The sequence below is a fragment of the Pempheris klunzingeri genome, chromosome 8 (genome assembly GCF_042242105.1).
Source record: "Pempheris klunzingeri isolate RE-2024b chromosome 8, fPemKlu1.hap1, whole genome shotgun sequence".
Classification (NCBI taxonomy): Eukaryota; Metazoa; Chordata; class Actinopteri; order Acropomatiformes; family Pempheridae; genus Pempheris; species Pempheris klunzingeri.
Genome location: NC_092019.1, coordinates 16109321 through 16128202, shown reverse-complemented (window position 1 = coordinate 16128202; position 18882 = coordinate 16109321). Strand labels below are relative to the sequence as shown.

Genomic DNA, 18882 nt, shown 5'->3' with positions numbered 1-18882 from the left:
ACACACATACATACACACACGCATACAAGTATACATATGCTCTGAACATTACATACTGAAATATGAAATTACATATTAATACACATAATAGCTTAATTTCCATGGTAAAATTCCCACCCTTCCATCAATATAATTAGATTTACATGTTCCTTTTTCCAATACTGATCTTTGCTTCATCTCAACTGAGATCTAAATACTCCATCTGGGAGAAATCATGTTCCACTGTCCATCACACAGGAGATCCTATCCACCATCTTGGCTCAGATTCTGAGGTTTCTCAGGAGCTAGACTCATCTCACTGCAGCTGCGAACTCTGGCGCAGCAGGCTGCTTCTGTTCTCTATTTAATGTGCACAACTCTCTAAGCAAAAAACTGTCCATGCATAATCTATTACTTTGTCCCTTTGACCTTCTATCTAATAATGCAACCTGGCTCTTTCAGTAATTCAAGTCCCCTCCGCGTATTTTCCATCACAATCTGTTGCTTGTACACATTTTGTGTTTGTGTGCGCATCTCAGGCTGTGTAGTACAGTTTATATCACATTCTTGTTTTATCTATACAATCATACAACACACCGTAGCCTCTCAATCAGCAACACACCCCTTGCATGAGCTAACACATAGAGAAATCTTAATAATATATTCCTAATGCTATACTGTGGTAAGCTGCTATGCTATGATAAAATATACTGAATCAGTTCACTGACATAGTGGATTCCTGAAAAAATAAAACAAATGTATAAGAACCTTGATATGAACCTCCCCTCCCTTTCTGATTAGCTCCTACTGACATCAATCAATATTGTGAATGAGCAATGTCATAGTTGAAGGCGGGCATGTCATGTGTCAACTAAGCAGTTAGCGTCAAGCAGAAAATTGGCTGGTTCAACAAGGAGTAAATCAGAGCATCCTCATGCCCTGACTGGCTTAAGAGGAGAGCAGGGAGGGACCTTTCCACCAGAAAGGGGAGGTCAGTCCATAAAACATCTGGACAAAAAAACGCAGGTAAGAGTATGATGGTGTTTTCCTTTTTCTTCACACAAGAAAAACTGTTGTCGTTGCAAAAAACGTTACTATAAAGGTAATGGGTGTGATTGCTGTTCAGTTCCAGTTCTGGTTCCAGTCCAATAGACACAATAAAACCCAGACCAGCCCCCCCACCTCCGGCCTTTGTCCTGTTGTGCTGATTGGTCGGGGGAGCTGTCCGTCAGCGTGTTTGTAGGCTGGGAGCGGTCAGCCTGGCGGGCTGGTGATGGTCTTGACTGTGTAATTCTGGAAGAGCGGCTGCAGGAACATGCCCATTGTGCCGAACACGCACACAAACACAAAGATCCACAGGAAGAGGCGGTCGATCACCATGGCAACGTACTTCCAGTCCTCGCTCACCTGTGGATGGGGAGGGACAAAAGGGGTGTGAGATGGGATGAGGAGAAAGATTAAAGTGAGCAGAATCACACTCTATTACAATCTCTCATTCTGTATCCATCCCTGCGCCTCTCCCTATGCAGAGGGCTAATGGAGGTCAAGGGTTAATGGGAGCGGAGACTCGTGCTGCCACACAGCTCTGATGAGGTCTGGCATGAGTCAAGGAGGAGGAGAAGGACGCAAGAGATGAGAGAGTGATGGAGGGCAGCGAGACAGAGGGTGTGCTGACACTGTAACCCCTGTGATGATGACTTGGGGAAGAGGGGGATAGTGGGCATACCACACACGGTGCAGGAGAGGGAGGATTTTAAAGCGGTCAGGATGGTAACGACGTGGATGATGGACAGAATTACAGAGGATTACTAATTCCTGTGTCAGTTTCTTTAATTCCAGGAGAGACGTCCGAGATGCCTTGCGGAATAGCGATACAACGTACCACCCTCACTTTGCCGTCTTGGTTCCTCTATTCCAGCGCTTTTCCACTTGTGCTCCCTCTCCATGCACACGTCATGCTGCTGCTATGCTGCTATGTCTGTGCTGAATATTCAGAGGGCTGTGGTTGCGTCACCAGATCTGTCTCCTTTACTTATGCTCTAGTGTAGTCCCCCATGCGTTTCAAATGGCAGAGCTAAACGGCAAAGCTGTACCGCTCTATTGTCACTATAACTTGATATGGCACTGAGAGGACAGACCTCTGCTGCTCGTGAAGCTTTTTATGGGAACAACATGTACATACAATAGGGTGATTTATCTTGTGATTTTATCCACACACAGAGAAGATAATAATTCATTTTAATATACAGAAGAGCTAATGAGATACTTTAGCAGGCTGGTATTGTCAGCTGATCCACTTATCACTGAAGTGTACGTTGGCTAGAGAATGAAGAGCAGTAAACTGCAGAAATAAAGGATTTATTGGCAGCGTCATCAGACTTTAAATCTTACTTGGTCTTTGTATTTTTGTGTTGAAAATATAATTTCATTATGTGTTCAGCTATTTGAACCCACATTCATGGATTTTTGATCATGTGGACGCAGAGCAAAGAGCTGTAAACAAACATTCATATTATCATCTTCTACAGTTGATGAGGCAAACGTGTTAGCCAACAGTTGTTGTTGTATTTACATATCCGGCAGTAACAAAGCAACATTAGTATTCATGCCTCTGGCTACCTGATGAATGTAAATCCAATGTTTACTCAACTTGTAGCTCTGTTTTGGTAGTCACTAGTCAGGAACTGTGACTGTCTGGGCTGGGCATGAAGTGTAGAGAACTTTATTGTCGGAGGGTTTGTGACTACAAATGACACATGTACATTGCACGTACTATTGCACTCTCCATTGTTACTATTAAGATATTCCATAGAGCAGCTTTAACCATCCATCCATCCATTTTCTATACCGCTTATCCGTCAGGGTCACGGGGGGAGCTGGAGCCTATCCCAGCTGACTTCGGGCGAGAGGCTGGTCGCCAGCCAATCGCAGGGCCAATCGCAGGGCCACATACAGAGACAGAGACAGACAGACAACCTTTCACTCTCACACTCACACCTACGGCAATTTTAGAGTTACCAATTAACCTAATGTGCATGTCTTTGGATTGTGGGAGGAAGCCGGAGTACCCGGAGAGAACCCACGTTAGCATGGGGAGAACATGCAAACTCCACACAGAAACACCCCGGGTCCAAACTGGGATTCGAACCCCGGACCTTCTTGCTGTGAGGCAACAGTGCTAACCACAGCACCACCATTAACCAATTGAGCATTAATCAAAGACTATTGGTAAACTGGCATTTGCTATTACTCATCTCTTGTCATCTCTGATAAGACTGATTTTTAAACTTTATCTATGGTACCGTATCTATTCTCAGACTCTTTATCATGAAATGTTTATAGTTTTTGTTTGTATAAAGAAATATCACCTGATATTTTCTCATTTTCAATTAAGAATTTAAGAATCCAGTATTTATTACTTTAATGATGTAAATGGTATCTTACACATAATATAATACTTACACTCTGATCATCATCCTCACTCTTCATGTGGTTCGCGATGAAGCGTACTCCTTCCACAGCCTCCTCAAAGCCCGGACAGGCTTGAGCAAGCAGGGCCTGAGTCAGAGCGGGACCCCCTGTTGCTTGCTTCCCCCGCGGCAGGTTCCCAGAGCCGCCTTCCCGGCTCTCCCTCACCCTGTTCAGACCATCCATGGATCCCCCGCCTGCACCTCCCAGATCCCCTCCAAACTGTTTAACAGACGCCCGGTTCACATAGCAGGTGCAAGGGTCACTGTCCTCCTTGCTGAACACCCCTGTGGAGGTTCCCCCTCCGTTACCGCCACTGCCCAGCCCAAGCCCCACCATCAAGGCACCTGCCTCCCCGCTGCGCCCACCCTCCTTCTGTTCCTGGGCCCTCCTTCTTTGGCGCAACCGCTGACGCTCGCAGCTGTTCCTGGGCTGGCGCATGAAGAGCAGGGCAGGGAGCTTGTTGAGGAACACCAGTTTAACCCAAGGAGGCATGGTGTGTGTGGTGGGTGACCGGTGGTGTACGTTGAGCACACAAACACTGGTGACGATAGAGAACGTGACCAGGACCATGGTGAACATCAGGTACTTCCCCACGAGAGGGACGTCTAGTGAAGTGGGTGGGACGATCTTGGAGATCAGCAGCAGGAACACAGTGAGAGCCAGCAGCACGGAGATGCAGAGCGTCATCTTCTCTCCACAGTCAGAGGGCAGGTAGAAGACCAGGATAGCCAGCGAGGTGATGAGCACGCACGGGATGATGAGGTTGATGGTGTAAAAAAGAGGCTTCCTGCGAATGATGAAGTCATACGTGATGTCCACGTAGGTGGGGTCAGCAGGGTTCTCATTTCGTCTGCCTGGGAGGGCAATGATGTCCCACTCCCCGCTGGGCGTGAAGTCATCCATGCTGGCCACGTCAGCACGGAGCACCAGATCGATCTCAGTGCGGTCATAAGTCCAGGAGCGGAAACGCAGTGTGCAGTTCTGCTGGTCAAAGGGGAAGTGCTTGACCTCGATCTTACAGGCTGACTTATAGATGGCCGGGGGTAACCAGAAGATACTGCCATCGTAGGAGACTACTGCATTAGAGTAGAATGACACCTCGTACACCCCATCAGCACTGAGAGACAGGGTGAGAAAGAGGGAGAGGAGAAACACAAAAAAGAGAAGGAGAGTCAGATATAAAGAGAAACTTGTGTGATGATTTAATTAAAAAATATATAATTTTGTATGAGAGGCCATCCACAGAGGGACATGACGCATCTCATTATGCAATATGGGTTCATTAAACAGCTCTGGGACACACACGCATACAAACACACATGCGGATGTGGAGGTTATGGGGGTGAGGCTTTGAAGTGTTTTAGGGCAGCAGGGTCACACACACCTGCCTAAACAAACACATGGAACAGAAGAACACACAGTCTAGACAGGAAATACGGCTCACAGGTCACACTGGGTCGAGTTAAACAGCTCGAATTAGACACTTCAATCAGCTGACAGCGTTAAGGCTGTAGATTGAATTTCCATTTAGCTCAAGATTTTGGCAAGTGAACTAATTAATGATGGCTAATGCTGTCAGGTGTGACAATTCACAAGTTTTGACTATTTGACCCATCTGCTGCAGCACACTTTAACAGCTACTTTCAAGCAAATTTGGTTTTTATTTGGAGACTTAAAATGAGCAGCTATAGTGCTGCTGCATGCAGGGCTAATCCTCCTGTTTAAGTGGCAGGAAGGAGTGCGAAGCAATGAAGACGACTAGGAGGATAGCGTGTCGACCTGGGGTTCGCAGGATTAACGGGATCATTTTATCCGGAGCTCGGTGGGTCAGGGATCTTTTAATCTTTAGTAAAGTAAGGACGGAGGCAGGGAAAGAGGAGAAGGCTAGACAGATCACTGTTCTCTGACGAGCTGATTTGCATACTGTAGGCTGACGCTTAGTTTCCATTACATTGAGACAAGCTTTATGCAACATTCCTCAGACACGCACATTTTAATCAAAAGCTGACGAGATAAGTTTCTGTTTTATACTTGAAGAGTTTTGAGTTATATAATGCATTAAAGTGGAACACAGTTAACTGCATTGAACATGATGTTGGATTATGTTATTTTTTACCATTCTGGCATACATTTACTATATAGCTTATTTTATCCATATCACCAAGACCTACATTCAAGTACTGATTAAAAACCAAAGGCCTTCATTTTACTGTCCACTGTACGACTTTGCACCAAAAATGTACAATCAATCAAACAGTCAAAACAGTGTCAAAATACAGTTTTGAGACTTTACTCAAACTAGATTATATAGATTATATTGTGGTCCCACGGTGCATGTTCGTATACGTAAATTGGCGATTAAATAAATTACTGCAAAGTAATTTGCAGCACTGGAATAGTAGCTGGTTTCTGAGCTTGTGTGTGCGCTGCACCTGATGGCAACAAGGTACATACAGTACAGAGTGCACAAAGGGCGGGACTGTGGGTGGATGTCAATAGGGTTCAACAGCAAATGTTTGCCCCTGGTGTCCCTTTATAGATTCATCCTGGTCTACGCTGTAGGCATGGCCTGTAGGCAGCAAAATCCAAACGTACAGCAGCACATTGTAGATGTCACATAAGACTTTAACAGCATGGTATGATCCTGGACACAGACTCTAAATCAAAATGCAAAAACATTTATTTACCAAGCATCCAGGCATGCAGAACACACGTGCATCAAACAATTTAATCTGCCGAGAATGAAAGAAGAGAAGTTTGTGTTTGGATGTGTGCAAATGCGTGCAAGTGCTATTATATTATATATATTATATATTTCCATACACGCACTGTACATGTTTTCATGTTTTCATCTTTCTGGTGTGTTGTGCAGATGACTCCATCTTTGAAGTGTCTCATGAGACTTGGAGGCACTTTTTTTTTACAGTAATGTAGCATGAGTGATATGAGCAGATTACAATGGGCATCTGCAGTCATGTGTGGTGGGCCTGCATGTATTACACAGTAAACCTTCTGCGCATTGAACTTATGTTCTTATTCAAAGTGACTTACATTGGTGGCAGCTGCATTAACTCACCTGGGAGTTTGTTTTAAAACATTATTAGTTTAACATGAGAAATGTATGTTATTGCATATTTATGAGTATGCATGCGTCCATGAGAGCCTTCTGAGGTGAGGACAGGAGGGTGAGTGAGTGACTCACTTGTTGTAGAGCACCACGTCAGGCAGCCAGATGTGTTTTGAGGGCAGCCTGACCTTCATCATTCCATCAAACTCCTCAGGGACCCAAGTCAGACGATAGTCCTGCCACTCCTGAGGGCCAATAAAAACAAAATGCTTAGTCACTCAGCCGCCAATCACACAGCAGCAAGAAGACGTCTTGAGCGGAGCAGAGAGGAGAAAATCTGTCTGTCCGTCTTTGTGTCATTCCGTCGGTCAATCGGTGGTCAATATGACACATCACAAGCCACATACGCCTGGAGGACATCCTGTGCTGTCTGTCCTTCTATGCTTACATCATACATTTAACTAATCCAAAGAGAGAGTGAAGCACTCATGTCATCCCTGACCCTGAATGGTCTTTTAAACACACCCAGCCACAAACCAATCAGTATGATTAAAATAGCATCTATAGTGAGGTGGCTCCTCTGTGTGTGTGTGTGTCCATGTCCTTCATGTCCTCTGTGTAACCTTTTGTAAAAGACAGCATTATCTTGTTCTATACGTTGCGGGTCAATCATTGACGGGACCACAATGAAGCCTCTGTGCCCTGGGACAGCAGCCCTGTCTGGCTCCTCTGTGTTATGGCCATGTTGGAGCCTTAATGCCCATGCTAGGTCGTCTGCAGTAACTGTGATGCATTATGGTCATTACAGTTTGTCTTGGCTCAGGACAGCTGTCCTTGGCTCCCCCTGCTCACCGAGGATTGCGAGGGATCCATAGAGCACTGATGGTCGTTCTACGCTCCATTACATGTCATAAATCCTAACTTGCTCAGGTGCAAGTACATGTGCATGTGCATGTGCGTGTGTGTGTGTGGACAGAAGTCAGAAAAAGCATTAAGCTATAGCCAATCTAATCAAAAAAACGCAGCATCCATGATGGTGACATTATACGCAGAAAGCTGTTTAGAGAACTGTCATCTGTTTCATATAGATTTAAACTCACATCTGAATTAAACATATGTCTCAGTAATTTGTTCTAACACCTGCCCTCAAAAGCAAGCACATATGTTGATGATGTGTGTGGGTGGATGCATTTGTATACCCAGTGTGTGTAAACGTGTACACCTACATGCTCTACCATGTTATAGGCCTCAGCTGTAAGCATACAAAGAGCCAGCCATGTAAAAGGGGGTCACAGCTCAGTCAGCGTCACATTATTCACAGGTTTCACAGGGTGAGGTTATGGTAGGTCGCAAAATTACAAACAATTCAACAACTCAGTAAAAGGGGTTCAGCATTTGTCCGATGTGTGCTTTAGGTAACATCCGTTCTCAGTGTTTGTGCTTGAAAAAAATCTGTGTTTCCAGCTCATGAATTTTAACTCATGTCTCATATTTCTCCTGTCAGATTTTGGGTTTTCGAGGACGCGCATTGTTTGATGTCTCTCTCACTGTCTGACACTTCACCAGTCACGTCAGCTCTCAGAGCTGCTGTTCCACGTGAGTGGAGCCACAACCAGCGAAACACAGAGAACACAGGGATGAATCTTCCATATGCTATATTCTGCTGGTGTAATAAGACTGTGGCCCATGATTATATAACATACATCAGCATGTTCTGTATAATGTAGTATATCAGTGTGTCCATTTTTTATACCATCCTGGCAGTAAAAAACTGGGAAATCTAAAGTAAAATTATTGTTCAGTCTAAATATATTTTAATAGTCTTTCTGTCTGAAGTTCTTTTTGTCTGTGTGGCAGAACTTTACTATGTTAGCACAGTAAGAAGAGAGGAAGACTGGGAAGTCTCACCTGTGTTAGCCAGACATTGGTGGTCATCACCTGCTCTCTTTCATGCTGCAGGAAAAAGAAGACATATACATTAGACACTACGATTAAAGGGGTACCTCTGTGCTTCATTACAGCACTTCCAATAAGATGAAGGGTGTAGATTACAGATTTTGTTAAAAAATGGCATAAAATTGATGCAGCAAAACCGTGATATCCTGACTTTTCGCCCCATAGGCTGAATAAAGCTTACAAAACACTGTATCCTATACTTTGCAATATGTATAATACTATGACAGACTATTTTTAAATTGTGGTATCGCTACTTTTACTTAGGAACAAGATCTTTATACGTCTTCCATCACTGCTTGTTTGTCTGTTTATGAAGATATTCTCAAAACGCTCTAAATAGATTTTCATGAAACAGATCCAGCCTCGGGCCGTGGACCAAATAATTATCAGACTGACTTGAAGTTTCCTGGGATTTATACCATTAGACAACTTAATGTTCAGCCTTAATCACGAGCCCTGAATATAAATCATTTTTGCAGACTCAAGAAATGATTTGTGAAGTCCCGAGCAGGAACAGCATTTGTCAGCATTAGTGCAGTTTTTGCACCTTACAAATACCTTCTACATTTAATTATTCCCATTAGTCTTTTTTTGTGTGTGAGCAAAATTAAATTATCAACATCATATGAGATCATTCTCATGCTATGAAAGGTGCACACAGATTCAAGCCCAGGCGTGTGCACACTCACCACGCTGATGAGCTGGGCCAACGACACCATCAGCTGCACAGTAACCAGCTCGGAGCCATTAGTCGCGGGACGGATCAGTTTGTTGTAGTGGGCTGGGTTTAGGAGATGCTCCACCAACCGCTCCTCTGTGTCTGCCCCGAGGCTGCCTGTAATGAGAACACATTATCCTCATCATCATCTGCCTCTATCATGAGCAGTAATTGTTGTAGCCATCTGTGTTTCTTTTGGCATTTCTAAAGAAAATTTTGTCATAACATATCTATCTATATATATATATATATATATGTGTGTGTGTGTGTGTGTGTGTGTATATATATATATATATATATATATATATATATATATATATATATATATATATATATATAGTGTAATCATACAAAAGCAGTAAATCAGTGGTGCTGTTGAGAGCCCCTGTTTGGACACTGCGCTCACAGCTAGCGTTGAAAGCTGGCTATCCATGTGTATTGAGAATGCAAAGCCTTTGAACCACGTCTTACTCATCACTGCCGGCTGGAGCACATCAGCACAGCTTGATACACACTTCTTACAAGATCTGACATCATAAGAATGAGTCAACCAGTCTGAATGTCTCTATAGCTATCCTTTCTGTCTCTATCGCTCTATTCGTGCCTCTGTTCTGTCTCTATCCATTCTCCTCTGCCGTGTTGCACTTCTCCCCAACTGCCAGTCTTTTGTAGCTTTGGGTTATTTTCACTCCATCTCTCATTTCCCCTCGCCTGTCTTTCCCCCTTGTCCCTCCTGTCTGCCATCCCTCCATCTGTAGCAGACTGTAGTCATATATCAGTGTGAGTGGTCCAGTTTGGGCAGAGCTGTCACAACACCACACACAGGAGGGGAGGCGTTTTACTGAGAGACACCGTGCATAAAGAAAAACAACTGTTCTGCACTCCCTTCTTCCTTCCTCTCTCTCCTGCCATTCACTCGCTGCCGCTCTGGCATCTGCTCGCTCCTGTGCTGCATCTTTTCCCTCTCACAATTCCCTCACACGTTCCCTCTGAAGATAAACACAGGCTGCTTACCGTTAACCTGGTTCCAATGTTGTCGTACTTAAACCTGCTATTTTAGAGGCCATTAACAGTGTATGAAAATAAACACGTAAAAGCTGATGCCGGTAATTAATGTTTAATTTTTTTAATCTTTTTAAGAATCATGGATAAACCACTTGCCTTTTCAAGGGGTCCCTCATACACAAGGTTTAGATTTTAACAAACAATACAACAGAATAGAAATGGAAAATGAGAACAATCAAAATAACATACAATGAAAAACAGATCCAAATAAATCCCAGACCACTTCTCCTACACCTTTATCATCCTCTTTAATATGACTTTGTGCCGATCAATAGAAAGTCGAGTAATTTATCAAGCAAAAATGCCAAATAATCACTCACTGTAACCTGAATATATCTGACGTTTGATCTGTCGGTCGGCAATTTAAAGACATCATCTTAGGCTTTCTGATGAATGTTTCTTAGACCAAATGATTAACTGATTTATAGCATAATCATCTGGTTAATCAACAATGTCATTAGTTACAGCCCTATCAACTGTACTGACAAATCAAATGAATAAGCTACAAAAGACAAAGAGAAAGAACTGATTTAAACAGATACATAAAGGTAAATGCAATCAAACGAACGAACAGGTACATTTGAGATGAGCAAAAACGTTGGGATATGTTGAATTAGTGATGTAAAAATATGGAAATGGAAATTAAAAAGCTAGAAATAAGCTAAATGTGCTCAACTGTTGTTACTTTTCCTGTTGTGAAAGTGTATGTTTGTGGACTCCTCTGTGACACTGGCAGTCAATTTCCCTCTAGATCTCCACCTTCCTCCTCCCCTCCCTCTCACCCTGTAGCTGCTGTGCTCACTGAACAGGAATGATAGCCTCTGTCTCCGGATCAATGAGGACTCTATTCATTCTCCGTAAACTACACACGCAATTCCTTGCTCCCCCTTTTTTTTAATCTCCTGCTCCTGCCCGCGTCCCGTCTCTTTCGTTTCATTTACTTTTACGCTTCCTCCGTCTTTCCATCATTCGAGCCGGTCCATATTTTTTCCTCACTCCCCTGACTATCTCCATTGCTCTCTCCTTCCTGTTATCTCCATCTTCTTGTCGCTGACAGCCACTGTCCATCTATTGCCCCTTCCCTCGCTAATCCGACATCATCAATACACATCCTGTCAGCACATGCAAGTAGCACACAGTTGTTTATTGTGCACAAGGATCAGTTAGTTTTTTTATGTGTATATGAGTGTGTGTCTTTTTCTGTGCACATATTCATGAGGGAAATAAGCATTACTGTCTGTGTCTGATCCATATGAGTAATGTATATTATCCCCTGAAGCACAAGGCAATAACACTGTCGAATGAGACAGAAAGCTAATACATTTCACTTAAACAATGATGAAGCAGAAAAAGGTCTACATTTCCATCAGCCATGCTCATAGTGTAAATGCAAGTTTAGTGCTAAATCTAACTAGATAACAGCTTAAACGTCGTCAAAATGACATTCAGGTTTCTTCTTTGTAAACATGGTTTGTGAGAAGAGAGTCAAATTAGATTTGCTTCATATGTTACATTATATTTATATCAAGCTTTCTGAAGCACCTGTGCACTTGAAACTATGAAAAGAAGATCTTTTCAAAGAATGCAAGGTCTTTGCCATAAAGTTCACCAAACCGACCTGTGCACCTCAATTAAACCTCACAACATATGAGGCGAGAGCTGATTCGCGTCATCTTCAACATCATGGCTTATGAGTAGTTGAATAAGAAGCAATTATAAGGCGTTTTTTTTTATAAAAACAGAACTGAAAAGCTCCTCAGTGTAAGACCACTTAAGATGACTAAGAACAACTTTATAAGCAGTCCAAGGCTGAACTGATTCACCTGAAAAAATTCACCGCAAAAGGAGTTTTGTTACACTATTACACAACTTCATCTCTGTCAGCCTGCCCGCTTAGCCTGTTTCTTTCTTTCCATATATATATATATATATATGCATATTGATATTCAAAATTTGAAGAAGCACTTCAGTTTTTATTAAGTTTGACAACAGTTACATATATGTTTTTTTTTACAGGATCTTAACATTGTGACATGGGCTGTATTTTCACATTAATGACTGTACCTAGCCTAATTATAAAAAAGGTCTGGCACATGTATCCCACCATATGTACGTTGATGCAAATCCAAATCGAGGTGCAGATTAAAAAATCCCATTCCTATTATGAAAATAAAATAATACATTTAGAGGACTGGGCAGTCTTGGCTAACACATCCACTCTTTGTATTTTCTGCCTATTTTTAGTTTTACTAAAATGTTTGCATGCCTGAGCTCAGGATGAAAGTCTAGACTAATATTTTACGGCACTGAGACAAATTAGAGACCAAAACAGAAAGCCGTAGTCCTTTCTGTTTTTATCTCAAGACTGCAAAAAATATCCACACGCTCCAGCCTGATCCCTGTGCAAACATGTTTGCCCGGCTGCTCATCTTCAGCACTTACTAATGGTTCTAAACAAAGACTGATCTCTCCCTCTCTCTGTCTCTACATACGACACTCTGTCATGCTAAAGGCCGAGCTGAGTGGTTGTAATGTTGCTGGTAGCTCAGGTTGTATTCTGGTTGTTTTCAAGTGCAAATATTGCAAACTTAATGTGACACTATGAATATTTCAGCAGGGCTCCCCATTAGACCTTAGAGCTAGGGAAGTTACACACCACTATGCACATGCAAACGCACACATGTACAGCCACACACACACACACACACACACACACACACACACCTCAGTGACAGAACACAGGAACAGACAAGATGGTAGCTATGTTCAGTGTTCGATTGCTTCACAACTACATCTGTTTCTCTTTCCTTCTTATAGATAGCCATTGATCTCATGCTGACCAACCTCAGCGAGTGAGCAGGTCTTCTTCCTTGTGATTTTCGTAAGATCACTTCATCAGTAACGTGTTTGATCAAATAAAATTGTCAGTCATTACCTTTAACAGAATTTGTTGCTCGCAGGTTACAAAGCTACTTAGAGGCCAGAGTCCACACGCGCTATAAAGACAAATGTGGAGAAAATGAGGGCGAAGCGAGAGCTAAATTGAATTATCCCGCTAAGACTATTACAGCGATGATCTCTATTTATACAGCTCACTCAAATGAGAAAAGGTTCAAGGGAAAGCAGGGTCGCTTTCTGCTCTTCTCTCTGTGCTCTGCCAAAGAGGCTTTTTGGCTGCAGCTGGGACCTTTTATGCTGAAATATTCTTAAATCAATAATGGAGAGATCCATTGATCTACTGGCAACACCCAATTGGCTCTGTAGTGCCCATAGAATGGAGATATTAATATTGATCCTCCATCCAGCCGCAATATCACAGCACTTCAAAGACCAAGCTATCTCACTGTGGACTAACTGAGGGCGGAGGCTTCATTGTTGCCAAATTCAACAAACGCAACAGTCAGGAGAAGTTTGGCTGGTCAAATTTGCTGTTTTAATAACTAATAATGACGAGGAAACATACTTTTTAAACAATGCCACTAACAAAATCTATATATGCATCTAGGTGCATAAGGTACTTAATTCAAGAACAGAACACAAAGAAACAAGGTGAAAAGTTGATGAGATCAAAACACTGAAATATCTATAATATGTGTAAGAGGCATCAGAAGACCACTTCAGGGTCTGGGGATTTGTGACGGCCATGTTATGCTATTTTTTCATAGACCAACCAATTAATTATCGTTATTAATTCAAATAACTGCTGACTAATCTACAGTAAAAAATAATCATTAGTTCCAGTCCTGATAAATGTTGAAATATAAACAGGAAAAATGATAAAAGATCAACCAATCAAATAACAGTTCTGAGTGAAAAGGACAGCGGCCTGTGGATCACTGCAGTAACTTAAGCTTAAGTTCACTGAGGAGCCTTGTAAGCCGTCTTGTAAGCAGTCATCGTAGTTTATAGGTGTCAGGCCAGTTATCACAAATGCACAGTGGGCCAATCATTGAAGCACTGAAACCACTAAAATAAAAATGTGCTATTGTACATTGTTATTTCTAGTCTCAGTTTCTAATGATGGTAAAATATATGAATTTAATGTAACTGCAGTCAAAAAAGGCATCTCAGGTTTGAATATTTTTCTATTTCTAAGGTATAGCCAAACAGCAAGAGTTGAAAAGCTATGATTTAAAATGTCCAGAGATGCTCGTATTGGGGATATAAAATCTGCTTTATTTATATTATTTTCAGCCTAAGTAGCTCTGCTGTTGGATGAAAGACGGTATGGCTTTCTATCTATAGTGGTGCGTATTTCATGGATTGCAATAAAATACATCATCTGAAGTGCATAATGCCTCTCATAACAGCTATTATTTGAGCTATTATTTTGATACTCATAAATCCTGAGGTGGTGTTATCACCAGGTCGTGCTGCCTGAGAATAAAATGTGCACATGAAGAGATAGGAGGCTGCCTGTCTGACAGAAATACATGTATCTAGATCGCACTCGGGCTTGTTTCTTATCTTGCAGAAGTCCTGATCAGAATCATCACAAACATATTTTTTCGCGCTCTGCACAAGCATTTCTTTCTGTTAATAAGCATATTTTTCTCTTGTTTTGTACTATTTTTCAAGGCCAGTGTGCTTTTAGATGCAAGGTCCTTTCTACAGCTACAACAAAACTGTTTTATCTTTCATACATGTTATCACCAGGGGATGGTTTGCATTATCTTGAGCACACTTCAACCTACAGTGCAGCTGCATCAGAGGAAATCAAGTTAAAGCAAGTCAACCTTTTTTCTTTTTTTAAGTATTCTTAGACAAAGTCAAAATTAAAACTCTTAACTTTCCAAATGTCTCTTATCTGCCTCTTCTTCTCCACCGCTTAAGTTTCTATTAAACCTCTGTGCTCTCCCTCTGCTTCCCTCTAATCTCCTGGGCCACACACTGCTGTCCACTGCTACTACTGCTGCTGCACATTCATTCACACAAACACACTGCCTCTCACGCGCGCACACACACACACACACACACACACACACATACAAGCTTGCACAAATCACACGAGAGCACACAGTTTTACACACGGAATCACACACGTTCTCACATGCAAACGCCGGCCTCTGTTGTGTGACTGCTGCATTTCTAATCACAGATGCAGCCCTATCTGCCGATCTGATCCTGTTGCTGCTGTGTATTGGGAGCCAGTCCAAAGAGATAGAGACAGAGAGAATGAGAGAGCGAGATAAAGACAGAAAGTGACAGACACACACACACACACACACAGAGAGAGAGAGAGAGAGAGAGAGAGAGAGAGAAAGACAATGGGAGGGCTGTTGTAATGTGCAGGTTGAGATGCTGCAGAGATCAGTGGGCTGGAACAGTGCAGCAGAAAAGTGATGACAGGCTAAACTGACTGAGCAGAACTTTCTAGACTGTAGCACTTAGAGCAGAGGACAAAGATTATGGCGCATGCATACACTCACACAGTCACTCATGCAAAGAGGATGACTTGGACGTGGATCAATCACATCTGTTTTAAGACGCAGCTGATAAAAGTGTTGCTGTAAAACTAATCCAAGAACACTTTGCGTCCTTGGCCGCTGAGACTGTCGCACACCGTGCTCCATATCCAGTAACCCCTGCATCAGGTCAACTCAGCACCACAGACCTGTTTATTATGCATGGCCTGCAGGGGAAATGACAAGAGACATCCTCCTCACACAACAGGATGGCCACATCCTCACGGCAGTGTCTAAGACAGGTGGTGAAATGTCCTTGAGCGTCCTTGCACAGCCACTGACTGTGAGACTGCTTTTGTGCATGTTTGTGTATCTGCGCATGTTAAAGGCTTATGTAAGAAAGTATGGTTGTATGTCTGGAGGTGTAAAGTTATGACGTCTTCTCCCTACAAGTCGATCACTACCAGTATTTGCTCAGACATGTGTATGTGTGTGTGTGTAATGTGTATGAATGTCTTTTCTAAGAACACATTTTACAATTATGTGTTGGTGTTGCTGCTTTGTGGGGAATATCTAAAATGCACAAGCACCATTGTGAGCATTTCTTCAAACATGTGTTTGCGTGTGTTTGAGTATGGATTGAGTTTATAGTCTCTGAGGATGATGCTAATCAGATTTTCTCCTTTAAGGCAAGATGACTCATTAGTACTCCACTGCTTATGAAGCTCCTTAAAGTGATATTTCATGTTGGTCGCATTTTCTCTTTTAGTGCACATACCTCTGTTTGAACTGAGGAATGATCAACCAAGCAAACTGATTGCTTAGGGGAGCCAAATATTATGCACTAAATTTAGAACAACAGGACACAATCTTGTCACATTAGCTATTCTATTAGTTACTTCTATGTGTGGTTTTCTGTCAGTTTCTTAGTTTGTTTTATTTTTGCTCACATTATTTTATTTTGTTTCGTTTGTAATGTGATACAGAGAGACCTCAGCCTCTTAAACTATATACATTTTGATATTTTCTATATATTTCATCTGCTTTATGTCTTTACACTTTGTATTACTGTTTTTGCACTTTGCAGTATTAACTAAATCAAACATTAACTTTCACCAACTGTTAAAACATGTGCGTTTGCTGAGTGTCTGTGTCCATGTCAGTGCCTCGAAGATCTGAAGATGGTGACTGAAATAATATCACCCCTTACATCTATATGCACATCACAATGCTCTTTCAAACACTTTGTCAAAGTGCAATATGATTAAAAGTTGTCATTCTAACGCAAACATAGTCCTACTATTAGAATATTACATGTGTTTGCTTTTCTGTGTGTGTGTGCGTGTGTGTGTGTGTGTGTGTGTGGAGCTGGTGCTTGAAGTGATGGATGTCAGCTTAATGGAGGTCAAAGCTTTTGATCTGTTACTGTATGTCTTTGTGATTGCTTCTGGATGTATTGTGATGAACTGCGTGGTGTAAAGCTCTCTTTTCTCTTTCAGCCCGCGTGCGTGTTTGTGACAGAAAGACTGAGGGTTTATGTGTGGCCCGAGTAAAAGCAGGAGCATGTTGTCACCATGGGTGATGATGAACAGTTAATGCAAGGCAGATGGCCAGGCATGTGTGTGTGAGCGGATGGAGGTGTGTTGGGGTGTGTGGTTATGTGTGCTGCTACACAGGCAGTGACAAACAGCCTTTTAGCTCGGAGGCACTGAGCTGGCCTCTACTCTGTCACTACTATGGATTGGCTGAAAATTTTCTGCCGTAATTCAACCAATCAACTGATGTGTTTTCCGCTCTACTTGGGGCGAACTCTCGCTGAGCAGAAATTAACACCAAATTACAGCCAATTTACGAAGGTAAAACATGTCCAAACACCCTAATAGCTTTACACTTAACACATACCTCATTTGCTCCACATTCACTGCAGCCACAGAGCAGCACATAAGGTTCATCTGCTCAATGCATGCCCTTCATAGAGACAAAAAGAGCATTCATTTGTCTGAGCTGTTACACAGACACAGAAGGCTTTTCCCGTACTGCTGGATGACACATCATTTGTCCTTTGATGACAGGATGTAGAAGTTGTTTTAGCTCAGGGTGCCTCTCATTAACCTGCCCACTCAATACAAGACCTCAGTGTTAATAAGAGAGAGAGGGGGGAGAGAGAGAGAGAGAGAGAGAGAGGAGGGTGGGTGATAAATAACATAATTTCTTTCTCTCTCTTAGAGAGAAAGGGATAACTGATGCTCAGAGTTTTTGGAAGGTTAATGTTTTATAGATTGCATGCTAATTGAGAGAGACCTCTATACCTGCTGCGTGTGTTATGTCATGCAGTTAAGTCATATTCAACCAGTTAGCAGCAAAAGCAACGTGTGGGCCACATTTAAATGCTTTTAAATGCTGCAAACGTGTTTAATATATGCCATATTCTATTCAAGTCATTGTCAAAATGTGCTTTACCTCAAAAAAAACACAAAAAACAATACAGCAGTGAGCTCACCCATGAGTCCATATAATTATATAATTGTGATACAATACCACATGGTGTTACTTTACTTTAAAGTGATGTCTCCAAAAGCTCCACGTTGAGTGCACCAGGTACCCTGCATTCAAATAAATGTTTCTGCTTAGGTTTTTGATAGCTATTGCATTTGCCAGTGTTCCTACATTGTGCGCATGTAATATATATGGTGTGGGCAATATTTCTCCACTACATCATTCCGTCGCGCTCGCTGCTGCTGTGAGAAAGATGGTGACACAGCAATGAAAGAGTCATTTTGTCCACCTCTGCCTCTCCTCAGCATCCAACCACTCCTTTTTGTTTTCACACTCACTCCCTCGTCACTTTGAGGATCCAGATTCCCTGAATGCACGAACGCGCGGTGCTTTTGGCCCTACAAAAGGTGGCGATGCTCACAAAACGCGCGTCGATGGAGCCATGAGACGGACAAGTTACTCACCTCCCGCAATGGCGAGGAGAGCCAACAGCAGCAGCGGCGGCCAGCCGTCCATTATGGTCCGTGAGTCCGAGTGCGCTCCGAGCTCGAAAGGTGTTCAGCGCGATGGAGAGGCCACCCCAAGCACACCCGCAGTGTTCCTCCCCTCCTCCTCACGACCCAAACCTGCCTTCAGTCTCTACCTGGCATGGTGACGCCAGGGCTCTCCGTCGGTCCACTTCTTCTCCTTCTTTCCTCGCCCGAAAACGGATGAAATGGAGATAT

The 18882-nt window shown here is 42.6% G+C and overlaps 1 protein-coding gene across 1 annotated transcript; it reads right to left on the bottom strand.

Moving 5' to 3' along the window:
• Positions 1-1233: 1233 nt before the first annotated feature.
• Positions 1234-18670, bottom strand: chrnb2 (cholinergic receptor, nicotinic, beta 2). The gene is made up of 6 exons (XM_070834930.1): positions 18622-18670; positions 9163-9308; positions 8426-8470; positions 6653-6762; positions 3442-4567; positions 1234-1386 (listed from the first exon to the last, which is right to left on the bottom strand). The coding sequence occupies exons 2-6, from the start codon at positions 9190-9192 to the stop codon at positions 1234-1236; spliced, it is 1464 nt and encodes a 487-aa protein (XP_070691031.1). The 5' UTR covers positions 9193-9308; positions 18622-18670.
• Between the last annotated feature and the right edge of the window lie 212 nt (positions 18671-18882).

Bases quoted from the DNA above. Each gene is read 5' to 3' on its own strand.
- chrnb2 (XM_070834930.1), bottom strand. From the start codon at position 9,192: ATGGTGTCGTTGGCCCAGCTCATCAGCGTG. The intron at 6,763-8,425 runs GTGAGACTTCCC...ATTGGCCCTCAG, and splicing joins CCAATGTCTGGCTAACACAG to GAGTGGCAGGACTATCGTCT. The intron at 4,568-6,652 runs GTGAGTCACTCA...CCTGTCTCTCAG, and splicing joins GACGTGGTGCTCTACAACAA to TGCTGATGGGGTGTACGAGG.